The sequence below is a fragment of the Mobula birostris genome, chromosome 8 (assembly GCF_030028105.1).
Source record: "Mobula birostris isolate sMobBir1 chromosome 8, sMobBir1.hap1, whole genome shotgun sequence".
Lineage (NCBI taxonomy): Eukaryota > Metazoa > Chordata > Chondrichthyes > Myliobatiformes > Myliobatidae > Mobula > Mobula birostris.
In genome coordinates, this window is record NC_092377.1 from 73653824 (window position 1) to 73680185 (window position 26362).

Consider the following 26362-nt stretch of genomic DNA (forward strand, 5'->3'; position numbering starts at 1 on the left):
CCAAGTGAGATCCTCGGAAATGTGGACACCAAGAAATTTGAAGCGTGATACACGCTCCACTACAGTTCTGTTGATGTAGATGATGTGAGTGTGACTCCTGGCTTGCCTGAAGTCCACATGGCAGGTCAATTAAGGAAGAACAGATAACAATGGAGTCAGAGAAACTGGGAGAATGTGATTAAGTCCTTCTAGGAAGTGGGGGTCAAGGAGGTGCTTATTGTTACTTTTGCCCCAAGGTCTCCCATCAACTTCCCTTGACATTATGGTTCTACACACCATGTAACTTTAATGTTTCTTTCTTATCCATCAATCCTCTGCTTTGAATATGCTTCAATGATCCACAACATTCAGTGTTTACTAAATCCTGTCTCTAAAGTGCTGAACAATGTATTGTGTCACTCACTTCTCCCACAAACAAATAATTTAGTTTGGCTTGCAAATTTTAACCACAAGAGCTGACGACGTGTGTCAATGGGGATTTTCAATAAAAGCTTTTTGTGGAGGCACGTGATTAAACCTTGTGAGCAGTGAAATGCTCTGTCCATCCATGATTAATTTATGGACAATGCATTTCAAAACTGCTGGAAGAAAAAACAATGACAGCTATACACATATTGCCTGGAAATCTGCATTGCTTTGAAAAGTATTTATTCTGGTTGGAGTGCGCTGGCCCTTCAAATACTGTTGATGCACTCCTCTTGCGAAGAGGCTGTAGAGCGCATCTACTCTGATACAAAGCATCCTACAAACAGGTGTGGAGAAGGTGGACATTTCCTCGCACCTCAGTATGTCTGGAGCATGTGATCTACATGATGTGGAGAAGGCAAAAGAGGAAAAATCAGACCCATTCAGTATGTGGAGTGGGACAGATTTTGCAAAGCCAGGTTTGCAAAGCTTAGAAGAGTTCAATATCCGCTTTAGCAGATACGTCAATCGAACCCGAACCTTTAACCAAAGTAGCACTTCACTTGGGAAGCAACTGGAAAGTCTGCGGCAGGTCAGAGAGCTTGCGGGTCTCGAGGATGTATTTACTGAACAAATTCAGCAGAACCAGCAGAGAATCTGGGACCTGCACAATGAGCTTAACCATCTAGAACAGGAGCTGAAGGACGCACAGCGGGCTTTGGATGACTATCGCACCAAGTAAGAATCTGTTGCTTTACTTTGCCCTGCATTCTTTCATAACACCGTACTGAAGGGAATGTTGTGAAAAGAAACCCTTCTTTTTGTATTCTGTTTAGGATATAGATGTTCAGTATGTCTGTGGTCTGGATGAGACCACATCATGCTTATTTGGAATGTGTGAGGTTGTAGCCCATGCTGAGCATTTGAAAGGTTGTTCCTCTTGTAAATCAGCCTCATCAATCCATAGATGCCCAGTGCAGTGGAGGGTGAATTGGCTGGGACACCTGTCATCACTTTGCTCCTGAGCCTGCCAAAGTCCAAGCAGTGAGCCATCCACCCAGACCAACTGCCTGCCCCTCTTCCAAGGTTAATGTCTTGACAGGATACCCCAGAGACGGAATAAGTAGTATCGACTAGTGTATGGAAGGAATTCAGGGATCAATGGGCACTGCAGGGACTGGAATCTATTTTAGACAAGAAAAATGTTTTATTTTAACTGTTGTAAATAAAGTTATTTTAAAATTGAAGAAACGTGCATTGGACAGACCCAGAGTAAAATGGGAAAGTCTGATACTAAAGCATGAGGAAAGGGAAAGTAGAAATCTTTCTAACTCATCCAGGGTGTTTTATGAATGCAGCAGGCCAGGCAGCATCTATAGGAAGAGGTACAGTTGACGTTTCGGGCAGAGACCCTTCGTCAGGACTAACTTCTTTCAATTAGTCCTGACGAAGGGTTTCGGCCTGAAACATCAACTGTACCTCTTCCCATAGATGCTACCTGGCCTGCTGCGTTCACCAGCATTTTTTGTGTGTGTTGCTTGAAATTCCAGCTTCTGCAGATTTCCTCATGTCAGGGTGTTTTATAGTCAATTCCTAATTTTGAAGAGTAGATACTATTATAACAGGGAAAACATGGCAGCCAAACTTTGAAATAAACAGCAACATGGTAACAGTCAAATGATTGTTGCATTATTAACTGATGTTCATTGAAAGAATAATATTGCTCAATTTACCAAGGAAAATTGCCTTCATCTTTCTCAAGTACTGCCTTGGGAATATTTTAGGTTCAGCTAAGAGGCCAGATTTAACATTTCACCTTCAGATGGGATTAGACTATGCTTCATCTATTTCTTGGTGAAAATTATATCACAGGGATCTAAATTCAGGAAAAATCTGCAGTATGCAAAAGGAGGTTCATTATATTAGTCTAACTAATGATGGCAGCTTAAATCAACAAATGGTTTTTTCCTCCCCAGATTCAATGTTTCTTTAACTTTATTTATTTCCTATGATCATTTTGATTTTCATTCACCTTCTTCGATTATTTCTTTGTTTCTCCCTCATGATGTGCATTATTTAACTGTGTTTAGATAATGAGGGACATTATCAGTCCACCACTCATTGAGATCCCAGATCTCCATAGCCCTAACTCTGCCCCTATAAACTAGTACTTTCAGAATCAGAATTATAGTCACTGACACGTTGTGAAATTTGTTGTTTTGCCCAACACAGTACAATACATAAAGTATACTATCAATTATTATATAAACTATATACTATATATTCAGACATCCCACCCTGCAAAAACTGATTTCAGGGAGGTAGCATCATCAATTTGCGGAAGACTTCCGGGAGAGGTGGGATGTCTGCAATAGAGTAGCTCCTTAGCAGCCAGCCAGCTAGTTTAAATAACGTTAGCTATGCTAATGAATGAATGACACCCATTAAACTCACCTCAACATGTCTTTTACAGTCTTAACCCACCATGGGCAATAGAAAAGTCACTGTTGCAAACAGCGCAGCGAGCAGCACTGTTATTATTTTTGACCCCTATTAGGCAGGGGTACACTTTAGTGTAGTCTGGGGTGACGTACGTTTTATTTTTTCTTTTCGTTTGGAACACTCTGCCATGGCGCACTCTCGGTCTCTCTCTCTCGTGGTCGCTTGTGCGCTCTTTCGCGCTCTCACTCGCTTTCTCTCTCCTGCTCTCGCTTGCTTTCTCTCTCGCGCTCTCGCGTGCTCTCGTGCTTACTCGCTCTCAAAAAAATTGATTTCTATGATATTGTACATAATTTGCGGGCATCAGGGAGCCACTATTCATATGCGGGAGACTCCCGGAACTTCCGGGAGAGGTGGGATGTCTGTATATTTACAGTATTGTGCAAAAGACCTCGGCACATATATAGCTAGGGTGCCCAAGACTTTTGCACAGTACTGTAATAAATTTTATGTGTTGCACCATACTGCTGCAGCAAAAAAACACAGATTTCATGACATAAGTGAGTGATGATTAAACTGATTCTGATATGGGTCTTTATTGTGGACTGAAAGTGGGAAGGGAGAGGGGCAGGAGGGGTAGGAGTGGGAAGCATAAGAGAGGCATTTTGTAAGAAATAATCAACCAATTGTTTGGAGTCAAATGACCTTGTCTGTGTCTCAGAACTGGGTACGTCTGCCACCTCCACCCTGGCACTCCTTCTCTGCCACCTGTCCCATACACCTCCTACAGCCCTCCCCCTTCACCATTCCCAGCATCCTTTGCTCCCTCCAGATTTACAAACTCTTTCAATGCTCCACATTGACAAATACAGTTTTGTGCTAAATCTTTAGGCACCCTAGATAGATTTATATGCCTAAGACTTTTCCAGAATAATGTGTGTGTTTATATAGTGCAAAAGGAGAGCAAAAATATTGAGGTAGTCCTCATGGGTTCATTGTCTGTTCGGAGATCAGATAGTGGAGGGGATGAAGTTGTTCCTAAAATACGGACTATGTGTCTTCAGTACCTCCTTTCTGATAGTAGAAAGGAGAAGAGGGCATGCACTGGGTTGTGGGGGCCCTTAATGCTGGTTGCTGTCTTTTCAAGGCATCACCTTTTGAAGGTGTCCTCAATGGTGGGGAGGCTAGTGCAGATGGAGCAGGCTGAGTTTATAACCCTCTCAGCCAATACCACGTCACGGTGCAAATAATAACTAAGCCAATGAGTGCAGGAAGAACATCAACAAATGGTGAGGTGCTGAAACATGACCTGTTCCAGCAAGAAGAGAAAGAGGGTACTTATGTGTTTTACCTGTGTGTCTTCTGGGCAGGGTACAGGGAATATATCTCTCAGGATGTTCTGTACTATATTTAAAATATCCTATATTTGAAACCATCTTTTCACTTTCTCTTTTCTATTTTTATTCATCTTCCTCTGTCAGCTGACATCACTATCTTCTTCGTTATTTAGCGACCCTTGTTCACCTTATCATGGAGATGCCCTTTGTTCTCTCTACCTTGAATACTCTCCATTCCCCACAGCATAAAAATGCCTATTTTCTAAATTTCTGAGTACTGATAAAAGGCAATTGACTTGAAACATTAACTTTGCTCTTTTTCTTTCTCTCCACAATGAATACAGCTAGGTAGTTCAAAAAATTTCCTGTTCTTATTATGGCCATGAGCCTTACACTGACACCAGAGGGTAGACATTCATGTGCACAAAAGAGAAATAAAACAAAAGTTATCTAGGTTTACAGAATGCTTTTATTCCACTGGGATTTGACAGAAAGAGGCAACATTCAGGAGTTTGAAGTATATTTCTGCTGTCATTAATGGCAGGGATCAGACACAGTGGGATGGTTATAATCACTATTGAAATAAATCCAAGTTATCAGTCACAATCTATGGTTTAAAGACTAACTTTGTCTCCCTGTAGGACAGTTTGTCGCTCTCAATTCTGCTGATTAAGGTAATAAAGCTGTTAACTGGCATTTAATCAATGAAATTAAAAGAGAGAATGGATTCATGGTTAAGTAGCTTTAATAGAAATTTGTGCTGCATTCTGATTGTGTGAGGGAACTGTGAGTTTTCAGAGCTCCTTCTTGAATGGCACTTGCACTCTCTGGAACTTGGAGGGCTGTGGATAAGTTGATCCTTTATGGTATGAGGATAGAGGAGATCATTCTTGATGGTTTGAGAATGGAACACAGCTTATAAATTACAGTCACGTCTTTCAAGACAAATAAGGAAATCCTTCCATACATAAAATGTGGCAAAAGTTAGGAATATTTCTGTAAATGATACAAGATGTTCAAATATTTCTTTGAAATATGAAATTTTTACTAACCATTGCGAGTGAACTTTGGATGGAGATATAAAAATAGGTGAAAGATCTACCACAGTCTTATTGAATGTTGGGAAGGATTTCAGGGCTACGAGCTCTACTCCTGTTTTGCAGCGCAATACTGAGTCTGTTCAACCTTTTTTCCTGTTTGCACTTCTATTATTCAGCCTAATTTGCCATTTTCAATATGTTTGTTGTACAATCTTTTCTGTTCTTGCATGAAACCAAACTCAAAAATGGTCTTTAAAATATTCCCTTGCTACAGGAGGTAATTTAAGAGAATTATGAACTACTTATTACAGTAACAGATTTTGTACACAGAGGTGAAATGGAACATTCTTAAGTTACTCTGGTTTTCCTGATTATGTTTTGTATATAAAGACTGCCTTATTAATAACAGTGGTAACATGAGTGCATTGTACATTTTCTGTATTTCAAATATTTGTTTGTCCTTTCAGATACAGGACTGAATGTGAACATCATGAAAAGCTGCAGGATGGTGTTGTAAACCTAATTAAGGTGAACTCCTTCACTTTTACTATTCACTGAAATTCAGTACAACTATCTTTGTAGGAGCTTTGGGATATAGCTGGTGACTGATTGCTCTGGAAGAAGTTGATACATTAGTTGACCAGGAATCGATACTGACACCAACAGCATCATATAAGAGAACAGCCCAAAATCTTTGTGCTATATTCTATCTTAAGTGAATTAATCAAAAGTTTTGTACAACTAAAAATGGAGTATACAAAATTTGATGACAAGTGATACAAAATGTTTTCAGTCAGATAACTGAAAGTGCTTGCTACCATTCAAAGAGTAGAATGTACATTCAAGGAGGAGAGGAGGCCTTAATGGATGTTTCCATTGGTAGAAGAGACTGAGATCCAAAGGCACTGCCTCAGAATAAAGGGTTTTAGAGCTGAGGCGAAGAGGAATTTCTTCAACCAGAGTGCAGTGAATCTGAGGAATTCATTACAACCAGAGGCTGTGGGTGTGCGTGCCATTGGGTGTATTTAAGGCAAAGATTGATAAGTTTTTGATTGGTACGGGGATTAAGGATTATGAGGAGAGGTAGGTGAGTTGAGTGGAGAAAATAATCAGCCATGATTAAATGTCTGAGCTGCCTCATTGCTAAATGGTCTTCTTTTGCCGCTACATCTTATGGTCATGTGACCTTTGAGACAGTTTAGCCATTCATTGAGAAAATCGCTCATCAGTATCTCAACGTGTGTTTGTTTTCCTTCAATACCCCTTTTTTTGCCAGACAAGATTACTGATTTACAAGAAACCTGGAGTGAAGTGAGTTAACCAGTCTTTGCAACTGAATGCCAAGGATGTACAATTGAAGTTAATATGGGGTTGATTGATTCCTTTATGACTGAACATCTTCTGTGGTTTAATACTGGGCCATTAGCAAGGAAAAATATCAATGCTCTTTGAGTCACGTCTGCCTCTCAATCAGACCACTATGGGCTCAAGACTCACTCCACATACTTGAGCACAAAAGCAAGGCTGATGTGCAGTAGTGGAGTAATGCTGTACCAGAAGTGGATAACATGTAAAACAAAGCCTCCGTCTCTAATTAAGCAGAAAGTGTTGGAAATGCTTAGTACAGATACAGAAAAAAAATTAACAGAATTGCTGTACAGTCATCAATCTGCAGTATTAATCCTGTTTCTTTATCCACAGACGCTGCCTAATTTGCTGAACATTTCCAGCTTTCCCTGCCTTCAGTTTTCAATATCCATGATATTCTGGCTCTGCACCTGCACTGCACATTCTCTTCTATTTATCAATTCAATCAATGACAACCGACTGTTTGATTAACTAATATTGCAAGAGATTTTGCCTGGGCTGGACATCTTGATCAACACACATGAACAAAATGCTGGAGGAACTCAGCAAGTCAGGCTACACTAGTGGAGAGAACTAAAGAAAACCCTGACGAAGGGTCCTGGCCCAAAACGTCAACTGTTTAGGTCCCTGCATACATGCTGCCTGACCTTCGGAGTTCCTCCAGCATTTGTTTGAGTAGCTACCTTACGCTTCTTGTTACCTTTCCTGTAACTTCACTCTCTTACAATTATTTGAATTATTACTGCACTTAAGTGGATGCTATATTGTGGATACTGTAGGGAGACTGCAGAGGAGATTTACAAGGATGTTGCCTAGATTGGAGAGCATGCCTTATGAGAATAGGTTGAATGAACTTGGCCTTTTCTCCTTGGAGCAATAGAGGATGAGAGGTGACCTGATAGAGGTGTATAAGATGACAAGAGGCATTGATCATGTGGATAGTCTGAGGCTTTTTCCCAGGGCTGAAACGGCTAACATGAGGGGACATTGTTTTACGGTGCTTGGAAGTAGGTACGGGGGAAATGTCAGAGGTAAGTTTTTCACACAGAGAGTGGTGGGTGTGTGAAATGCATTGCCGGTGAAGGTGGTAGAGGCGGATACATAGGGTCTTTAAAGAGAGTCTTGGACAGGTACATGGAGCTTAGAAAAATAGAGGACAATGTGGTAGGGAAATTTGAGGCAGTTTCTAGAGTAGGTTACATGGTCGGCACAACATTGTGGGCTGAAGGGCCTGTAATGTGCTGTAGATTTCTAAATTCTATGTTCTATGTTAAGTCTTTCAGCGAAAGAGAACTACATTCTGTTTAATGCTAGTTCATGTTATAAGCTCCAACGAAAAGTGAAGCTGAAGCAAGCCAGTATTATTTGCCTGAGAACAAGACTAAGACAGGATATTATGACCTGGAGCAGACTGACATGTAAGCAAATCAGGATCCATATTAAAGTAATCCCTAAAGTGGCTAGTTACGGCACTACTAATGCAGCACCTGTGATTTGAGAGAACACAGCAAAAAAAAAGAATGGGAGCAGTTGATTCAGTCCCTTGACCATTGATGAGATCATGACAGCTCTGTGACCTAACCTAATACCCCCGTGTGTGCTGCATGTCCCTTAACGATTTTCTAACAAAAGTCTATTAGTCTCTGATTTAAAATCAGCAATTGACCCAGCATCAATTTTCAGTCACAGAAGAGAATTCTAAACATTAGACAGTCTTTGCATACAGAAGTGCTTTACTTCTGAAAAGCCAGGTTTTTATGTTTAGACAGTCCTTTTCCACCTGTACATCATCTCCTCATAATTGGCTTGTCCTCTAGAGGTCTGGAAAAGACTAATACAGTAACAGAGTCAGAAAATATGTTGATCATGATGCTCTGTGTGGTTAAAAGGAAATGAGAACCTAATACAGACTCGCACACAAAATGCTGGAGGAACTCAGTAGACCTGGCCTTTGAGTTTCTCCACCATTTTGTGTGTGTGGCTTGGATTTCCACATCTGCAGATTTTCTCTTATACATAATACAGCCTGAAGCATTACATAGTCAAAATGAAGACACAGAGAATTGGAGCAGGAGTAAGTTATACTGCACTTCAGAGCTGCTCAACTGACTTTCATTGCTCGTTCACCTCAGGAACCAGCTACTTCTTCCTCCTCATAGTCTTTGAGAGACATTAAGAGACATACTCTATGTGTACGTTTGTGGTCTTTTACTGCTATAGCCCGTTCACCTCAAGGTTCGACATGTGTTCAGAGATGCTTTTCTGCACACCACTGTTGCAATGTGTAGTTATTGAAATTACAGTTGCCTACCTGTCAGCTTGAACCATTCTGGCCATTCTCCTCTGACCACTTTCATTAACAAGGCATTTTCACCCACAGAACTGCTACTCACTGGATGCTTTTCTTTCTGTTTCTCACACCATTCTCTGTAAACATTGGAGACTGCTGTGCACAAAAATCCCAGGAGATCAGCAATTTCTGAGATACTCAAACCACCCCATCTGGCACCAACAATCATTCCGTGGTCAAAGTCACTTAGATCACATTTCTTCTCCATTCTGTTGATAGGCTTGAATGACAACTGAAACTCTTGACCATGTCTGCATGCTTTTATGCATTGCATTGCTGCCACATGATTGGCTGATGTGATATCTGCATTAACGAGCAGCTGTACAGGTGTACCTAATAAAGTGACCACTGAATGTATTTAGATAGTCCCCCGATTATTGTCTCTCCATAATTGGTTTGTTCATTAGAAGTCTGGAAAAGACTACTAGCAGAGTAAGCATCTACTTTGATCACAATGCCCTGCCCTGTGTGGTTATGAAGAAATCTGAACATAGCACAGACTGAGGCATTACAGAGTATACAAAATAGGAGCATGAGTAAGCAATTCTGCCCTTTAGAATTGCTCCACTGACTACAGCTGATCATTCATCTCAGTACTCAGTTCCTTCTTTCTCTCTATGTTCCTTGATCAACATTAAGAAACATATTTCCCTCCTTCTTGAGTATAAGCAATGACTTGGCCTCCACTGCTTTCTGTCAAAGAGCAAATTTTCTAGGTTTACCACCCACTCAGTGAAGAACTTCTAGTTCAATGTAACATAAACTGAGGTAATATCTTCTAGTTCTGACCTTCCCAGCCATCAGAAACACCCCTCCCCCCTGCATCTAGATAGTCTAATCATGTTATATAGGTTGAAAAGCTTTAGTTGGTCAGTGATTATCACCACAAACCTTCAAACCTGTACAAATGTCATGAAAGTGTGCCTTCTCCATAGGATACAAATGAAGCTTTACTAAAGAATCTGGAACTCCAGGTCCGTACTCAGTTCCTGAAGGAAGATATTGACTCTACTAAAGAAAGAAACATGAAGGTATGTTCAAGCATCATTCTTCTAGAAATTAACATTTTCTCTCAGTATTGGTAAACAAAATACTCAATAATCAAAACAGCTTATTGTATTAACTCTGATTAAAGGCAGATGAGATTCAACATGGAGAAGCATTAGATGAAATATCTTGGTGAGCAAAATGAGGAGAAAAATATAATCTAATTTTCAACTTAAAAATAAAACTTAAGGGAACTAGGAATAATGTTGTTGAATATGTTAACAAAGGAATTACGAAACTATGGGAACTTCTCATTTATGATCCAAGGTCTAGTATAAAAAGCTGTTCTTGGTCAAAATGCTATCTGTGTTATGTAGAAACAACTACACATTGTACTCTTTTCCACAAGGGCAAATTAATTTTGAAAACAGAATATAATATGCATATGGTACTATTTAGAATTTAATGCATTTAGCTGGACTGTCCAATTCTGGCAGAGTACTTTTTGAAAGAAGGCAAAGCTTTGCAGGAAGATTGGACACAAAATGCTGGAGGAACTCAGCAGGCCTGGCAGCAGCTATGTCTTCCTGCTGAAAAGACTCGGCCCGAAACATCAACTGTACTTTTTTCCATGGATGCTGCCCGGCCTGCTGAGCTCCCCCAGCATTTTGTGTGTGTGGTTCGAATTTCCAGCATCTGCAGACTTTCTCTTGTTTGCAGAAAGATTCCAGTTGTCCTTATAGAACATGATAAGGGAATAAAAGATAATTAACATGATAACGTGGAGTACTGGATGTACTTTCCTTAAAGTAGAGAGGGCTAAGGGCAGATCTTTAATAACAGAAAGAATTCAGGGAAATGAAAAGAAACTGATATCAATAGCAAAAAAGTCAATAATAAAAGAGCACAGATTTAAGGTGAGAGACAAAACAACCAGTGAAAACTTAAAGAAAACTATTTTTAAACAGTTAAGAACTAGTATACTCTGCCTGATATGATGGTGGATACAAGTCAGAAGTGTAGTTGACATATATTTAAAGGAGGATAAAATATATCAAGATACAGGCTAAGAATGGGGAAGTGGTTTGGCTGGTTTGCTCTTCAGTGGAATTGACACAGATTTGATGCACTAAAAGACTTCCTTCTGTAATCCCCTCATCTGCAATTCCATGGTTACCTAGATCAAAATCTCTGTAAGAATATTGAATAATCTCATTTTTCTGTGTTTCCCTTTGAGCCCAAATGATTCTGAATTTAGGGTTTGTTTTTGAAAGATGTATGAGAGAAAAAAACTTGCTATGAGTGTTTTTGAAATGTACTTTTCACCAGTAAGCAGAATTTCTCTATGTAGGCAGCAGGTTTCTGAAGCACTGCTGTTGATGCAATATGTTAAAACAATATAGAATCCAGAATCATGAAAAATGACAGAATGAGGCCAACCAGCATATTGTGTCTGTACCTCCTCTTCCTGTCCAATTAACACCTACTGCCTCTGCTTCTTGTTCATTCTCCCAAACACTCTCCCTCCCAAAAATATCTATCCAACTACTTTTTTTAGTCTATTTATGGAATCGACTTCAATCACCTTTTCAACAACGACATGCCAACCTTCCAACCAATTAAAATTCTTCTCCACTTCCTTCCATATCACTTACCAAGGGGGTTGGATTTATGACCTCTAGTAATTGATCCACTCACCTGATCGTTTTACCTGTTTCTGACTTGTATGACTATATCTGCCCCATCGAAACCATTCATCATCTTGAAATTCAGATTACATCAGATCTTCATGTTCTCTGTTCCAAGGGGAAGTTGTTATTTTCCTGATATTTCCTTGTGGCTGTTTAATTTATGTGTCATATTTTTCATTCTCAACCTCAATAAAATTGCCACAGATAAAAAAGTAATATCACTGGGGAAGCATATCCTCAAGAGTCATATGACATTTAAAGAGGCCATTCAGCCCATACAGTTTATACTGACTCGCAGATCTAGCCTTATTTTACTGTAGCTTATTTTCTCCATATTGCCAGTAATGTCCCCTGATTTTCTCACCCGCCGCCTACTCAAGAGGTAATTAACAGGCACCAACTATCCTCCCAAGCAGATAAATGTGGGATATTGAAGGAAAGAGCAGCACAGTGGAAAACCCAAACAGCCACTAAGCAAAGGCACAGATTCTAACTAGTACAGCATAGGAGGTCATGATTAAACATGGATGTCTGGATCTGTGAGGCAGCAGCTCTATTCATTGTGCTACTTTTGTAAGGAAGAGAAATGCTCAGCAAAACTGCTGACGAATTTTAACAGAATCTGTGTCTAAATGATGGAATAAATGCTGCTTACAATTGCAGCAGAGTTGTCAACCTTAATGTTCTAGGCCAGACCTGGGATCTCTGCCACATGTTTTACTGATATTACTGTCAGCAGAAAGCCAGCATTGGTTCAACAAAAACAATAATATATTTTGGTGGTAGCTCAATTCATGTGAAACATTCCAAACCACTTCACAGGAGTAAATTTGACATTGAGCCATGCAAGGAGATATCAGGATAAATGATAAAATGTTTTGTTACACAGGGAGATTTTAAGAATCACCTTGGGGAAGGGAAAAGAGATATGTAGATAGATATTCCAGATGTTTGGTTTTGACAGCCAGTAGCACAATTGACCACGAGGGAGGCAGAAAAAGCCAGAAATGAAAGAAGATAGAGATCATAACAATTTACACTAGTGGAGGAGGTTGCAGAGAACCGATGGGGTGAGATCCTTCGTTCATTTAAAGCCAATAGCGAGAATTTCAAAATAAAAGCAATGTTTATTTAAGCACCAAAGCAGGTTGTGAGCCCAGGGATTGATGAGGGGCCTGGACACATTGCAAAGTAAGGCATTGGTAGCAGAATGGTACATGACTTCAGGAATTGAGGTCAGCACATTCTACAACTCACGCTCCTAAATCAAAGTGCTTAGCTCATTATGTTTTTAATAAACTCCATCTTAGATGCTGAGAACACCAGTCCGTAGTTCAATGCCAGCAGGGCAGCAAAGATTCACCATTAACAAACACCTCCTCATTATGAGCTAAGAAAAATAGTAAAACTGATGCCAATTTTCAGGATGTCTTCAAGACAATTTCAAACTCGACTTTGAAGGGGACCTTGGGTTTAAGAGAGAAACACAGCACAGGGAGGGAGATTGGTAATAAAGCCAAATTTAGTCATGAAATCAAGAGAAATGCATTCAGAGTGTAACTGCAATGCTAAATTCACCTGCCACTGGAGCTGGTTAATGTGAATAGCTTCAATGGAAAGTAGCAGATTAAATGAGTAAAAGGGAACAGACACTTAATGAAATATAGAAACACAATGGATAGAAACACAATGGATAGAATGAGAGCAGGCATGTTCCTGGTATAATCATCAGCCCCAACTAATTCAGCCACATCTCCTGTCCTTGTCCTGATTATTTCCATGCAGAAGACAGAATGGAATGGAAATGGTCAATCTGAATGTAATATATGGTAACATATAATACTTTGATAACAAATTTTACTTTGACTTTGGCTTTGATGATGAATAAAAATGATAATTGAAACATGCAGAAAATTAGGAAGGTATTTAAGTTTGTTCTAATTTCTATAGCTTTTGTATAATTAAATATCTTTTTTTTTGTTTTGGGAAACAACAGGACACTGAAATTCCACAGGAATTCTCTTGCTCTCCTTTTAAACTATCTAATCTGATTTTGGGAATAAAATTTCAGGGCTATGTCTATTTCAGGCTAAGCCTGCTTAATTTTCTGATGTCTTCCTCTGCTGTCCTTCTCTACAGAACCTAGCTGAGATTCAGAGCTACATGAATGTCCTGAAGCAAGTCCACCACCCCACAAGTTATGATTCACCAGCCTCTGAGGTATGCAGCATTTCAAGGCAATGGAAATGAATGCCCTTTTTTAACAGTATCTGTCCTGAATAAGTAATAACCGAGCAGCACAGTTGTCAACCTTATTGTCTTAGGCCAGATCTGGGATCTCCACCATGTGCATAGCTGCAGTGGAAGAACTATAAAATCTAATTATTTTTCCCTCTCCACAGATGTTGCCTGTCTTGCTGAGCACATCTGTTAATGCTTTTTGTTTACAGAAGTTGATCCTGTGAGTAACAGGGCCAGGATAAAATTAAGTTAGTGTGTAAAATAGGTCCAGCAAACCTGAGTTAGTCAAAATATAATCTATCTGGGAATTAGAGTAAAGGAACTCTGCAATTATACAGTTTCATTAGGTTTAATGCCAATAAGCTATTTAATGAGGTGTAGTTTCTTAAAGGTCCGGCTGGTGACGTAGTGGCATTAGCACTGGACTTCAAGGCAGATGGTCCTGAGTTCAGACCCAGCCGGGTCCCATCCTGGGCAGCAGCAGTATCTGTGCGGAGCAACAAAGTTTCTTAAAATTTGAATGGACTTGCCATTGGGTCAGATATTGAAGAAAAACAGTTTGCATAAGTGCAAAAAACATCTCAAAATGCCTCATGGGAGCATTTTCAGCAACCATTAGCACTATGATGAAGTATCAATCAACAATTTCTCTTTCACCTTTGGAGATTTTAACCGCATTAAAGGTTCATCATAACCACAAATTCTTGTTACTGCACAACAAGGTTGTATTTTCAGACCATGCACTAGATGGTGCTATGAAGCTTTGGACGTGTGCATTATTCCCAAAGACTGTACACGTATTCCTGTTTAAATTCTTTTTTGTAATTCTTCCCTGGTTACTTCACCCAGTGTGGATGTGTATCATCCAGTAAATGAGTAAGTAACTTGACACTATATCCATTAATTCTGATATTTGTGTTTAAAATTTTTATAGGTCTTGAAAGATTAACTCAACCATATTGGCACTTCTTAAAAATACAATGTCAAACTGCATCAACCTCTACTCTGTTAACTTGCAGACTATATGCAGTGATTGTGTATATTCAGCATAACTGGTTAATATCTTTTGGCAGTCTGTCAGAATATAGTAGCTTCAACACATATTAGTTTGGTCAGGGCATCCATTCCAATTTATTTTATTACAAGAAGGAAAAATACCTCTTTAATATTGTTCTTCTCTCATTCATAAAGATTAAGTGCAATTTCTACCATTAATGACATTTGGATTTCATTTTATAACCATGGAAAGGTCAGTTCTAATACAGTTTTAACCCATGTTATTTAAACTCTGTCCCATATGTCGAATGATAGCAACATGCCTTGTGAAAAGCATAAAAGAGATTAATTGGAAATGAGTGTATATGAAATTGTCAATATGAATCTTACTGACGCAACATATTTTATTCAGTTCCTTCATATTTTTAAAGAACTAACAAGATGATTATCTTCTCAGGCATTCTATCTATGTATAGCATCATTGGATGATTTAGCACATGAGACAATTTGGCCCATTATATTAGCACCAGTTCGTTGAAGAGCAATACAACACACTGTTTTTTAAAATTCATTTATTCAGAGTGCAGGTATTGCCGGCAAGCCCAGTATTTTTTGTCCATCCTTTATAAGCCCAAATTTATTTCCCCTTCATGTCCTTAGCCAATTCCATTTATTAAAATAATTATTGAATCTGCCTCTAGCAGCATTTCCAAGACCCCATTTCAGATCCTAACACTATGTCATATTTTTAAAGAAAGGTCTTCTATCATATTTCTGAATCTGCCTTTAATGTGTCCCTGCCTGTGTAGACATATATAGAGACATTGCCATTGCTCTCAAAAGAACATATATTGGCGCATCCCATAGACTGAGGCAATCGCATGGCTGCCGGAACTCCTAGGAGCAGATGCTACAGCACTTATTAGTAATCGGCACTAACCAATCTTACACTGCAGAGTTTTTTGAGGAGGTTACCAGGAAAGTTGATGAAGTAAAGGCAGTAGATGTTGTCTACATGAACTTTAGGAAGGTTTTTGACAAAATTTCACAGGGAGGCTGGTCAGATAGGTTCAGTTATTTGGCATTTAGGATGAGCTTCAAAAATTAGAGTCATCCTGATGAAGGCCCAAAATGTCGACTGTTTCGCTCTTTTCCACAGATGCTGCCTGCCTTGCTGAATTCCTCCAGCATTTTGTGTGCATTAAATTGGAATTGACATTGGCTTTGTGGCAGAAGACAGAGAGTAGTAATATATGGTTGCCTCTCTGACTGAGGATCTGTGATTACTGTTCTGTCACAGGCATCTGTGCTGAGTCTGTTGGTGTTTGTTATCTCTACCAACATTCTGGATGATAATGTGGTAAATTGGATCAGCAAATTTGCAGATGGCACGAAGATCGGGGGTGTAGTGGACTGCTAGGAAGCCTATCAATGCTTGCAGCGTGATCTGGACCAGCTGTGAAAATGCCTAATGGAATTGAATGCAGACAAGAATGAGGTTTTGCACTTTGGGAGGACAAACCAGGGCTTATACAGTAAACAGAAGGGCACTGAAGGGGGCAGTGGAACAGAGGCATCTGGGTGCACAGATCTATAACTGCTTGAAAGTCATGGGTAGGTAGGGTCATTAAGAGAGCTTCTGGCACATTGGCCTTAATAAATTAATGTACTGAGTACAGGATTTGGGATGTTATGTTGAAGTTGTATAAGATGTTAGCGAGGCCTAATTTGTAGTACTGTGTGTAGTTCTGCTCACCAACCTACAGGAAAGATATCAGTAAGATTGCAAGAGTGTGGATAAAATTTACAAGGATATTGTCAGGACTAGAGGACCTGAATTTAGGGAAAGGCTGAGTACACTAGGACTCCATTCCCTTGAGCATTGGAGAATGATGGGAGTTTGATGGTGGTATACAAAATTATGAGGGGATTAGACAGAGTTAATGCAAGCAGGCTTTTTCCACTGAGGTCGGGTGTGACTTGAACTAGTGGTCATAGAATAAGGGTGAAAGGTGAAATTTTTAAGGGGAACCTGAGGGGGATCTTCTTCATTTAGGGAGTGGCGTGAGTGTGCAATGAGCTGCCAGGCGAGTAGTGGATGCTGGTTTGATTTCAGCGTTTAAGGGAAGTTTGAGTAAGTACTTGGACAAGACAGGTATGAAGGGCTATGGCCTAGGAGTGAGTGAATGGAACTAGGCTTAATAACAGTTTGGCATGGACTGGATGGGTCAAAGGACATGTTTATTTGCTGTAGTGCTCTATGACTCTTGCAATGGGTTGAGCAGGGAGCCTCACCTTCTACATGACTGAATACATTCATAGAGGTAAAGGGAGCAAGAGGCAGTCTCAAACTTTTTCATCCTGAGGCCTTGAGGAACCTGGTAATTTTGTCTATTAAGAAAGATCAGCAACTTGCGTCTTGTGTACCCTTTGCACTCCCTGTTACTACTATACCAGAAAATATATTTCATTCACATTTATACCTGATAATGAATTAACAGAGTATATTTATGAAAAGGAATAGCTTAGGATCATTATTATGAATTGATCAGATGTATGTCAATGTTTGGTAATGCTTTATTATGTGCCTTTATGGTTCCCTGTAATTTCCTCTATATTTCTGTTGTTATGTCAACATCTTGTACTTTTTACCCTTAAGAAAGGTGAGAAAGAGCTGATTTTGTGAAATGACAACAACACAGTCCAGATTTTTCTCAAAGGGCATATTATGCAGTGTTGTGAATCATGTTATTATTATTTCAGGTAGAAATATAGATCTGTGCCATGCTTTTCATGGCCTTGGGGGTTTTCCAAAGCACTTACATTCAATTAAATGCCTTTTTGAAAGATCCTCAGTGATGAGCTGGAGAAAGTGCAATAGATGACTCATGGAAGAAAGTATTTTGAGGCAATTGGATAATGACAAAATAATCACTTTCATAAAGGGATAAGTATTGACTGGGGACCAAAAGAATTTCATTGAAAAGTGCTACTGAAACTTTTGTGTCTATCTGAGAATTCATTTAGGGCCTTGGATCTACACTAAATACCATGACTTCTGAAAAAGACTATATTGGATGGCTGCATTACAGAAGCAGCAGCTCCTCAAAAGTACCCTCGTGATGATGAAGTGCATTGGGATGACCTCAGGTCATGAAAGGCTCAATAGAAATGTGTTTGAATCTCTAGTATGAGACTTTATGAAGTTGAGTCCCATGTTACAGATCGAAACAAGTTTCTACAGGGCTATTCATAACTTTTAGGATCTTCTGATCAGGGTGAGAGTGATACCATTGAGTTGAAGACAATTGGTATAACAGTTATCACCTGCCCCAATAACAAACACTGATTAAATAATGGATTATGGTATAACAAAAATGATTATTTACATGTCATTGTTTTTAAAGGGTGCAATGCAAGAGCAGGGAACCAGGAGCATGGAGGGGCATTATTTGGATCAGATGCAGTCATACAATGAGCAAATTGAAGATCTGAGGAAGAAGACAGAAGAAGCTGAGACAAGTTTGGAAATGTGCGCCAATGAGTGTCGACAAGTTGTTATGTATCAACAATCGTTGGAAAATGAGCTGGAACGCTACAAACAGTTTATTGCTGACGAAGATTACCAGTAGGTTATTGGATTATTATGGTTCTTGCTTTGAATGCTCACTAAATAGTATGTTGAAGTTATAGAGTCACAGAGAGATTAAGCTAGAAAAGTGAAAACTTTTTTCATTATAGCCTTGTCAAAGACCAGTCTAATTATTCCCGCTCCCTGCTCTTTCCCCAATATGAAGCAATTTTTTACCTCACTTTTTTCTGTAATTTACCAAAGAGAAGGTTTTGGAGTATAATGAAGGTAGAGTGGAGCTTACTAATATACAGTAATGCGACATTATGAGATTAAGGGGAGGTAGTGTTGGATCTTTTGAAAAGCATTAAGGTGGATTAGTCCCCAGAGCCTGACTGCCTACTATATATTCTAGAATATAGAAAGAAATGCACAGGGCAGGAAAGTAGTAAATGTTGCACCTTTGTTCAAGACATGAAGTAAGAATAATCCAGGTAATTATAGGCCAGTGAGTCTCACATCAGTGGCAGGAAAGCTATTGGAGAGGATACAGAGGGATAGGATTTAGGTGAATTTGGAAAAGCATGATTCAGCTTGGGAACTTTCTTCAGGGCAGAACATGCTTTACAAATTTGATCAAGTTTTTTGAGGGGGTGACAAAGGCAGCGGACATTACCTACAGTGACTCCATGGTGGGTTGATCCAGAAGATAAAGATGTATGGGATCCAGCGTGAATTGCAAGTTTGGATTCCAAACTGGCTTGTTCATAGAAGAAGAAGAGGATAGGGGTGGAAGGTTGTTATTCTGGCTGGATGTCTGTGACCAGTGGTGTTTCACATGGATCAGTGCTGTGAACTCAGTTGTGTGTATTATATATCAATGACTTGGATGAAAATGTAGTTGTGAGGATTAGCAAGTATCCAGATGACACTGAGATTGGTGAAGCTATGGATAGCATTAAGGACTATCAAAGAATACAGTAAGGTATAGATCAATTACAGATATGGGCAGAGAAATGGAAGATGGAGTTTAATCTGGGCAAATGTAAGATGTTGCACTTTAGGAGGTGAAATGAAAGGAGAAAGTATACAGTTGATGGAAGGCTCCTTAATAACGTTGAGGTACTGAGGGATCTTGAGGTCCAGGACCGTTGTTCACAGAAAGTGACTACACAAGTAAATAAGGTGGTAAAGGAGGCATATGGCATGCTTTCCTTCATTGGTAGAGGCATTGAATGTAAGAATAAGAAAGTCATACTGTATATGTGTAAAACCTTAATCACATTTCACTTGGAGTATTGCATGCAGTTTTGGTCACCCCAATAAAGGAAGGATATGGAGAGTAGAGGTTTACCAGGATGCTGTCTGGATTAGAAGGTATGAGCAATAAGGAAAGGTTGGATAAACTTGGGTTGCTCTTCTTAGAGTGCCTGAGGGAAGACCTGATAGAAGTTGTTAAAATTATGAGAGGTATAGATAGAGTAGACAGTCAGAATATTTTCCCTGATGCAGAAATGTCAAACACCAGAGGACATGATTCTAAGGTTGGGGAAGAAGTTTAAAAATGATGTGAGGGGCAGGTTTCACTCTGTAGAGCCTGGTAGGTACCTGGAGTGGATTATATGGGGGAAGCAGACAGTTAAGACCATGACATAGGAGCATAATTAGGCTATACATCGCATCAGATCTGCTCCACCATTCAATCATGGTTGATTTATAAACTCCCTGAACCGCATTCTCCCGCCTTCACCCCATAACCTTTGACACCCTTACTAATCAAGAAACTATCAACTTTGAATACAGCTAATGACTTGGTCTTCACAGTTGGGATCAAACTTGACACAACATCATGAGCCGATGGCTTGTACAATATTATATGTAGGTGTACTTGAGGATTATAGGAAATTGTGGATCATAAAACGTTCATTTCTGTTTTCACATAAACATGTTGATCCTAGCTGAGCACAATTTAAACAATTATCTGCTGGGTATTCTAATTATGCAATAATTTATCCTTTTGTCAATTGAGACAAGAGACTGCTATAATAACATGACAGATAATAATCACCACCTGAATACTGATGGAAAGTACCATGCATTCTTTATTATGTGGATCTACAATATACACAGAACCTCTGCAATTTGAACATTTCCAGGAACATTGTTTTTCATTGTCGTGAGTTTTTTGTTTGCCTATTGTGCTTCTTAATCTATGCCCAGTTTCCTGCCAGTCAGGTAGAACCTACACATAATATGCAGTTTGGGGTTCTGTCCAGTTTTGTTTTTTGTATCAATGAATGCAGTTTGAGCTATACACACTATAAACTTTGATACTTACTGTTGAGTCCTTAGTAGCCATTGTCAGCAGCACCCCATTGAATTCCTGTTTCATTATGGGGGTTCGAGACAGAGGACTAAAGAAGCAACCTTGGAGTAAGATCCTACTTGTGTTCATGTAGCAGAATATATGAACACTCTGGTAGAGGCACTGGTTAGGCAAATAATGAAGTAGAATTTGATTGGATCCTTAAAATTACATGATAAACACGTCAGTTTGAGCCCCATAATCCAGTTCCCACACTTCCTACTTAAGCCAAGCTGGAACCTGATTGTATTATGTAGATTGAGGTGCTACTCAGTTGTGTTTCTGGAGTATCAGCCATTTTCCAACTACAAAATAGATGCTTTTCATTTTTCAGATCAGAATCCACAAGCCCTTTCACAAGTTCTCAATACAAGTTTGGACAAGATTTTCCAGAGGGCAAAGGTAAGACTAAAATTAGTAAGGAAGATGCCACCATTGTCTCTACATCTCTGTAATAATCTGTCAAGGCCTTTCAACATTCAATAGGTTTCAATGAGATCCCCCTTCGTTCTTCTAGATTCTAGTGAGTACAGTCCAGAGCCATCAAATGTCCTTTATATGATAAGCCTTTCAATCCCAGAATCATTTTTGGGAATCTCCTTTGAACCCTCTCCAATGCCAGCACATCCTTTCTTAGATAAGGGGCCCAAAACTGTTCACAGTTCTGCAAGTGAGGCCTCACCCATGCCTTGTAAGGCCTCAACATTACATCCTTGCTTTTATATTCTAGTCCTCTCAAAATGAATGCTAAGATTACATTTGCCTTTCTCACCACTGACTCAGCCTGAAACTTACCCTTTAGGGAATCCTGCACGAGGACTCCCAAGTCCCTTTGCGCCTCAGATATTTGAAATTTTCTCTTCACTGTATTGGCATCATGACTAGGTGTAGATGTGGAAACAGAGGTCCTAAAGGTCCTAACCCCATCTCAAGGACAGCCATTTATACAGCAGTGCAAGTCATTTTGTCATTCTGCAGTCATTCTCACTACAGGGTCCCAAATGTCTCACGGCTCGGCCTGACATTAGGAGCTCATGGAGTTCTTTGCATTCTGTACTGTTATAGGTTTAAATGTAAGTGAATTATCTTTACCATGTTGACGACTGCTCTCTTTTATAGCAAGTGAGAGGCAGTGATAGTGGGAGGAGGGAATTGTCATCGGCCTCTCCTTCAGAACTGATTCTCTATGTATACCTGGATCTAAATTCACACCTATTCCTATTCAACCAGTGCCCTTGTCTTTACAGATCTAAATTTTGAAACTAAACCCCCACCCCTATGATCATGTCCTCTCCAGCTGTTATAATGTCCTTTTGTTTCCTGACTGCGCCCCCCCCCCCATGCCTTTGGGAAAAAAATTGAAACTTCATCTCATAATTTCCAAGTCCTCCCAGTGCAGTCTTCAGCCATGTCTCAAATATTGGAATGCACTCCCTGTCTTCAAGTTTCTTTCCCTCCACCTCCTCCTTTTTGTGATACTTGGCTATTTGACCGAGGTTTTACTTAATGTCTTCTTTGGGTGCTTGGAGTCAAATATTGTCTGTTAGCTACTTCTCTGAATATAGCACAAAAAATGAGACTGCCAGAGTGTTAGGGGACAATGATAGCTGAACTTGAGAGAGGTTAGTGTTCAGGTTTAGGTGGGATAGCAACATGACAAATAACGGTAGAAAGTGCTTAAAAACATTTGGTCACTTATGAACCACCTAATTGAAAATAAGGTACTGGGAAACTGAAATAAAACCAGAAGATACGAGAAATACCCAGCAGGTCAGGTGAGATCAATGGAGAGAGTAACATAACTTCAGGCTCATGACTTGTCATAGGCCTCAAACTTTAGTTCTGTTTCTCTCTTCACAGGAACTGCCCAACTGCTGAGTATCTCCGACATTATCTTCTTCCGAGAATTCACAAATTACTAACCAAAAATCCAAAATGTGTAATGATATTTACTCTTCTGGAGTTTATCTGATAAAAATATAATAAAACTATTACTAAAAATTAAATATATAAACACAAAATACAAAAGAACCAACAAATTTTGTCTTTTTTATCTCTTCCATATTGTGTTTCTTGATGCACGCACAGAGAATGTGCTTTTTTTTGTAAAATAAGTTCATTTTGTTGTCTAACAGTATTTTTCTCAAACATTTTTCATATTACTTACCCTCAAGATGTCTGGAACAGGGTCGGGTTGTTCAGGTCCAAATTGTAAAGCCTAAAGGACCACGCAAAGGAATTTTTCAAAGTTTTGATGTTGGAGAGCTGTGCACCTTACTACAGCATCTGCAGCCGCTTGTGTGTTTCAACACAGCTACTGGCCACATAAGAGATTTGCTGTGGAAACTGACAAGGCAGTCTCTTAAGTTGTACCAATATCCTTCCCCACCCCACCCCACCCCAACAACACCCTACCATGAATCAACAGCCTCAGTACTAATATTATGTTGTGGTGACAATCATCCTTTAAGAAAACATCTCCACTCATAACGTGGATTCAATGGGAAATCAGGCTTCCATTGTGGAAAACCGTGATATGAATAGTTTTCTAATAATACAAACCCTCCATACCGTAGAGGTCACCTGTATCTGTAAAAGCTAGATTTGATACTTTGGTATTATTTATAGTAATTTTATATCATGTTTTCTTTTAAACTTCTTTCACTGGCAGTATGACATTGACTGGTTTTGAAATTAATGCATGGGCCACCTATTTCTAGATCGTCAATATCTAAAACTGTCACCTGTGACTTTTTTTCCTCTCTAAACTTGATTATTCTAATGAATTCAAATTTGTCACCTTGTTTACACTCCACTCACTTGATCTCACTCTAATCCCGGCTGCCTATATAGTAACACGTACAAAGTCCTGTTCATCCACTACCCCAGAGACTGCAGACTTTCAGATAAGTAGTTTAAAAATTCTCTGTATTCTGCAACTCTAGTGCCCTCATTCCTTCATTTTTGTTCACCTTTAACTTGACTTGATTGAACAATACCTCTGGCTATGGAACTCCTCACCCTCAACCTTTTTCTTCTTCTTTTAAGATGCTCTATAGAATGCTCATAACTTTGTCATTAATGGCCTAGCTTTCTCCTGATTGATAGCTTGTCTTCCTGTTAATGTTTCAGTAAGTTTTATACAGAGTACAATATAAGCTGTGATGTTCTTGTTAGATAAAGAAGTATAGATTTATTCGTAACTTGATTTTGTTCTACCCTTATTTGATTTTAAAAATGATTCATTAAAGCTATTCAATAATTAGTAAAATATTCAGTTTATAAGGACAATAATATATTATCTTTATGTATGTGCCTTTAGTTGTGTCACATGTCACAAGTCAAATGCCATTTTCAAGGAAATAATTTAAAAGCAAAGATATCCTGTCTCAGGTGCCAGTGAAGAGGAAAAGGTGCTGGAAGAGTATTCAGAAACCTTTGTCCAAACTGGAAATGTGGAAGATAAGGAGGATAAGGAGGGAGTCTGGGATGTAGCCCTGGATGATGTACCAGATGGAGCACAGATAAGTAGGGCTTATGATGCATTGTGTAACATAGTGAGAGAGAAAATGAAAAAGTACAAGAAACCAGAAGTTCCTGCAGCAGAGTTTTATGCCAAAGGGCACCGTGTGTTGGTTACAGGTGAAGCCAGTTATACGGATCCATTCTTCTGTGCCTCAGTTCCTGCGAGAAGTCAAGTTACCGTAACTTTTGATGATGATCACCATCTAGGTGACATGGACGTTCATCCCAAACCAGGTCCACCTACACCATTAAGAGACAATGGAGATGGTGATGGAGAAAATGGATTTGAGTCCACTACTGAGAAAGATGAAGATAAGCATGAAGATAAAAAGCAAGATGATGAAATATCAGATGCTAACAGAGAGCCCAAAAAACAACCACTTTCACCACCAGCACCACCCCCAATTTCACCACAACCAATGCCAGAACCCTCAGATAATAAGCCAGCACCTATCAGTGGACCATCTGAGCCACACCCTGATCTGAGTGCCCCTGAAGATTTGGGATCTAAATTTAATAGCAGTCACAAAGAACAGAAAGATGGTGCGGAACAAACCAGGATTACCATGCCAGCACAGCCACTGCCATCAGATAAGAAGCAACAAAAGGAGCCGAAGTATAAATACTATGAAAAAATAGAAGTGATTGAAGCAGTTGAGACATTTACAGACAATAAACTGCAAGGTTATGAAGAAACCTCCACAATTGTTGAAACCACAGTAGAAAAGACAAATCAGGATAGGAAAGCAAAGAAACTTTAAATTATTTGTATTAAAATAAGTATGTTTTTATAAATTGTAATTTGCAGATCGAAGCTAAAAACTGTAATTTTATAACAACAAACTTTAAATTGTTCTTAAAAATTAAGTTGGTACTAGCACCAAAAGGTAGATTAGCAATTAACAACTTTTGTGTGCTATTGATGAAAATGACTGATTTTTGATATTTTTTCTTAGAAAACATTAAGAAATATAGAGACAATATAGAATCTTGTTTCATGTTGTAATTCACATTTAGTTCCTTAAGGAATTCAAGTTCACTTTAATAAGATAAATACGGATTTATATTAACAGAACTTTTCTAGGAATACTTAAGAACAATTAAAGGGCTTAATGTAATTGGTCAAGTGTGCAGTGTAATGATAGAAACATTTTAGAAAGTTTAATTGGTTTATGTGTTTTAAATATCCTGAATGAAATTATCAATGAATTTCTGCCAGTGATCAATGTGTTCTGTAAAACAAAACATAATAAATCAAACCGGTTGAGGCTTACTTGTTTTGATGAAGTTATTTGCATTACTTTTATATTTCTGATCTATTGGTGTCAGAGCTCTTATATAGTTGATCATTTGCTCCACTCTTCCAATTTTTCAGTTCTATTAATTTTAATTAGTGGCACAATTGATGGTTTTGTGCCTTATTGCAAATCAAGTGAACTGGTTATTTTAGTTAAGTAGCATCAAATTAAGGTTGTATACTAATACATTACAACAAAAATTATGCAAACCTAAAATTATATGTTTTTAAAATTTTTCACACTGGCCAGTTTATTGTGTGTATAGACTGATACTTTCTCTGCAGTACTAAGGAACTGCCACACTGACAGAACTGCTGTCAATAAATTATTAAGAGTAACATGTTTATGTTCCATGAATGTGTTCCACTTTGATGTGTGGACTTTGAAGATGCAAGGCTCTATTTTGTGCATTGACAAATGTTAATCCAATACTTAACATTGCAAAATCAAATTATGTGTTCATCATGACATTGGTACTTGCATGATTCTGCTTTGCAAATAGGACTCTGTTTTTCTTGCATTAATGCTGCAATTACACTTTGAAAAGAATTGCACTGGTTTAATACTGTTTTAGTGGCATAAGCTACTCTGTAAATGCAAGACTGGAAAGAATAGCTAGTTTCCTTGAAGAAATAAGTGAATAGTTTGGATTGTTTTCACAATCCAGTAGCTGTCATGGGAAAATTCCTGGTGAATTTACAAGATTCATTAAATCTTATTTCACAACTTTAAAAAGGTCGGAACTTCAG

At 38.9% G+C, this 26362-nt stretch overlaps 1 protein-coding gene across 1 annotated transcript; it reads left to right on the plus strand.

The window, feature by feature from the left end:
* Positions 1–787: 787 nt before the first annotated feature.
* On the plus strand, positions 788–25076 carry LOC140202006 (filensin). The gene is made up of 7 exons (XM_072266875.1): positions 788–1143; positions 5689–5749; positions 9875–9970; positions 13757–13837; positions 18262–18482; positions 21125–21192; positions 24184–25076. The coding sequence occupies exons 1-7, from the start codon at positions 788–790 to the stop codon at positions 25074–25076; spliced, it is 1776 nt and encodes a 591-aa protein (XP_072122976.1).
* Positions 25077–26362: the final 1286 nt, after the last annotated feature.

What these genes read in the sequence shown, in the direction of transcription:
- LOC140202006 (XM_072266875.1), top strand. Translation starts at nt 788, where the DNA reads ATGTCTGGAGCATGTGATCTACATGATGTGGAGAAGGCAAAAGAGGAA. An exon ending in ATGATTCACCAGCCTCTGAG is followed by an intron (nt 13,838 to 18,261) that starts GTATGCAGCATT and finishes TTGTTTTTAAAG; the next exon opens with GGTGCAATGCAAGAGCAGGG. An exon ending in ATTGCTGACGAAGATTACCA is followed by an intron (nt 18,483 to 21,124) that starts GTAGGTTATTGG and finishes TTCATTTTTCAG; the next exon opens with ATCAGAATCCACAAGCCCTT.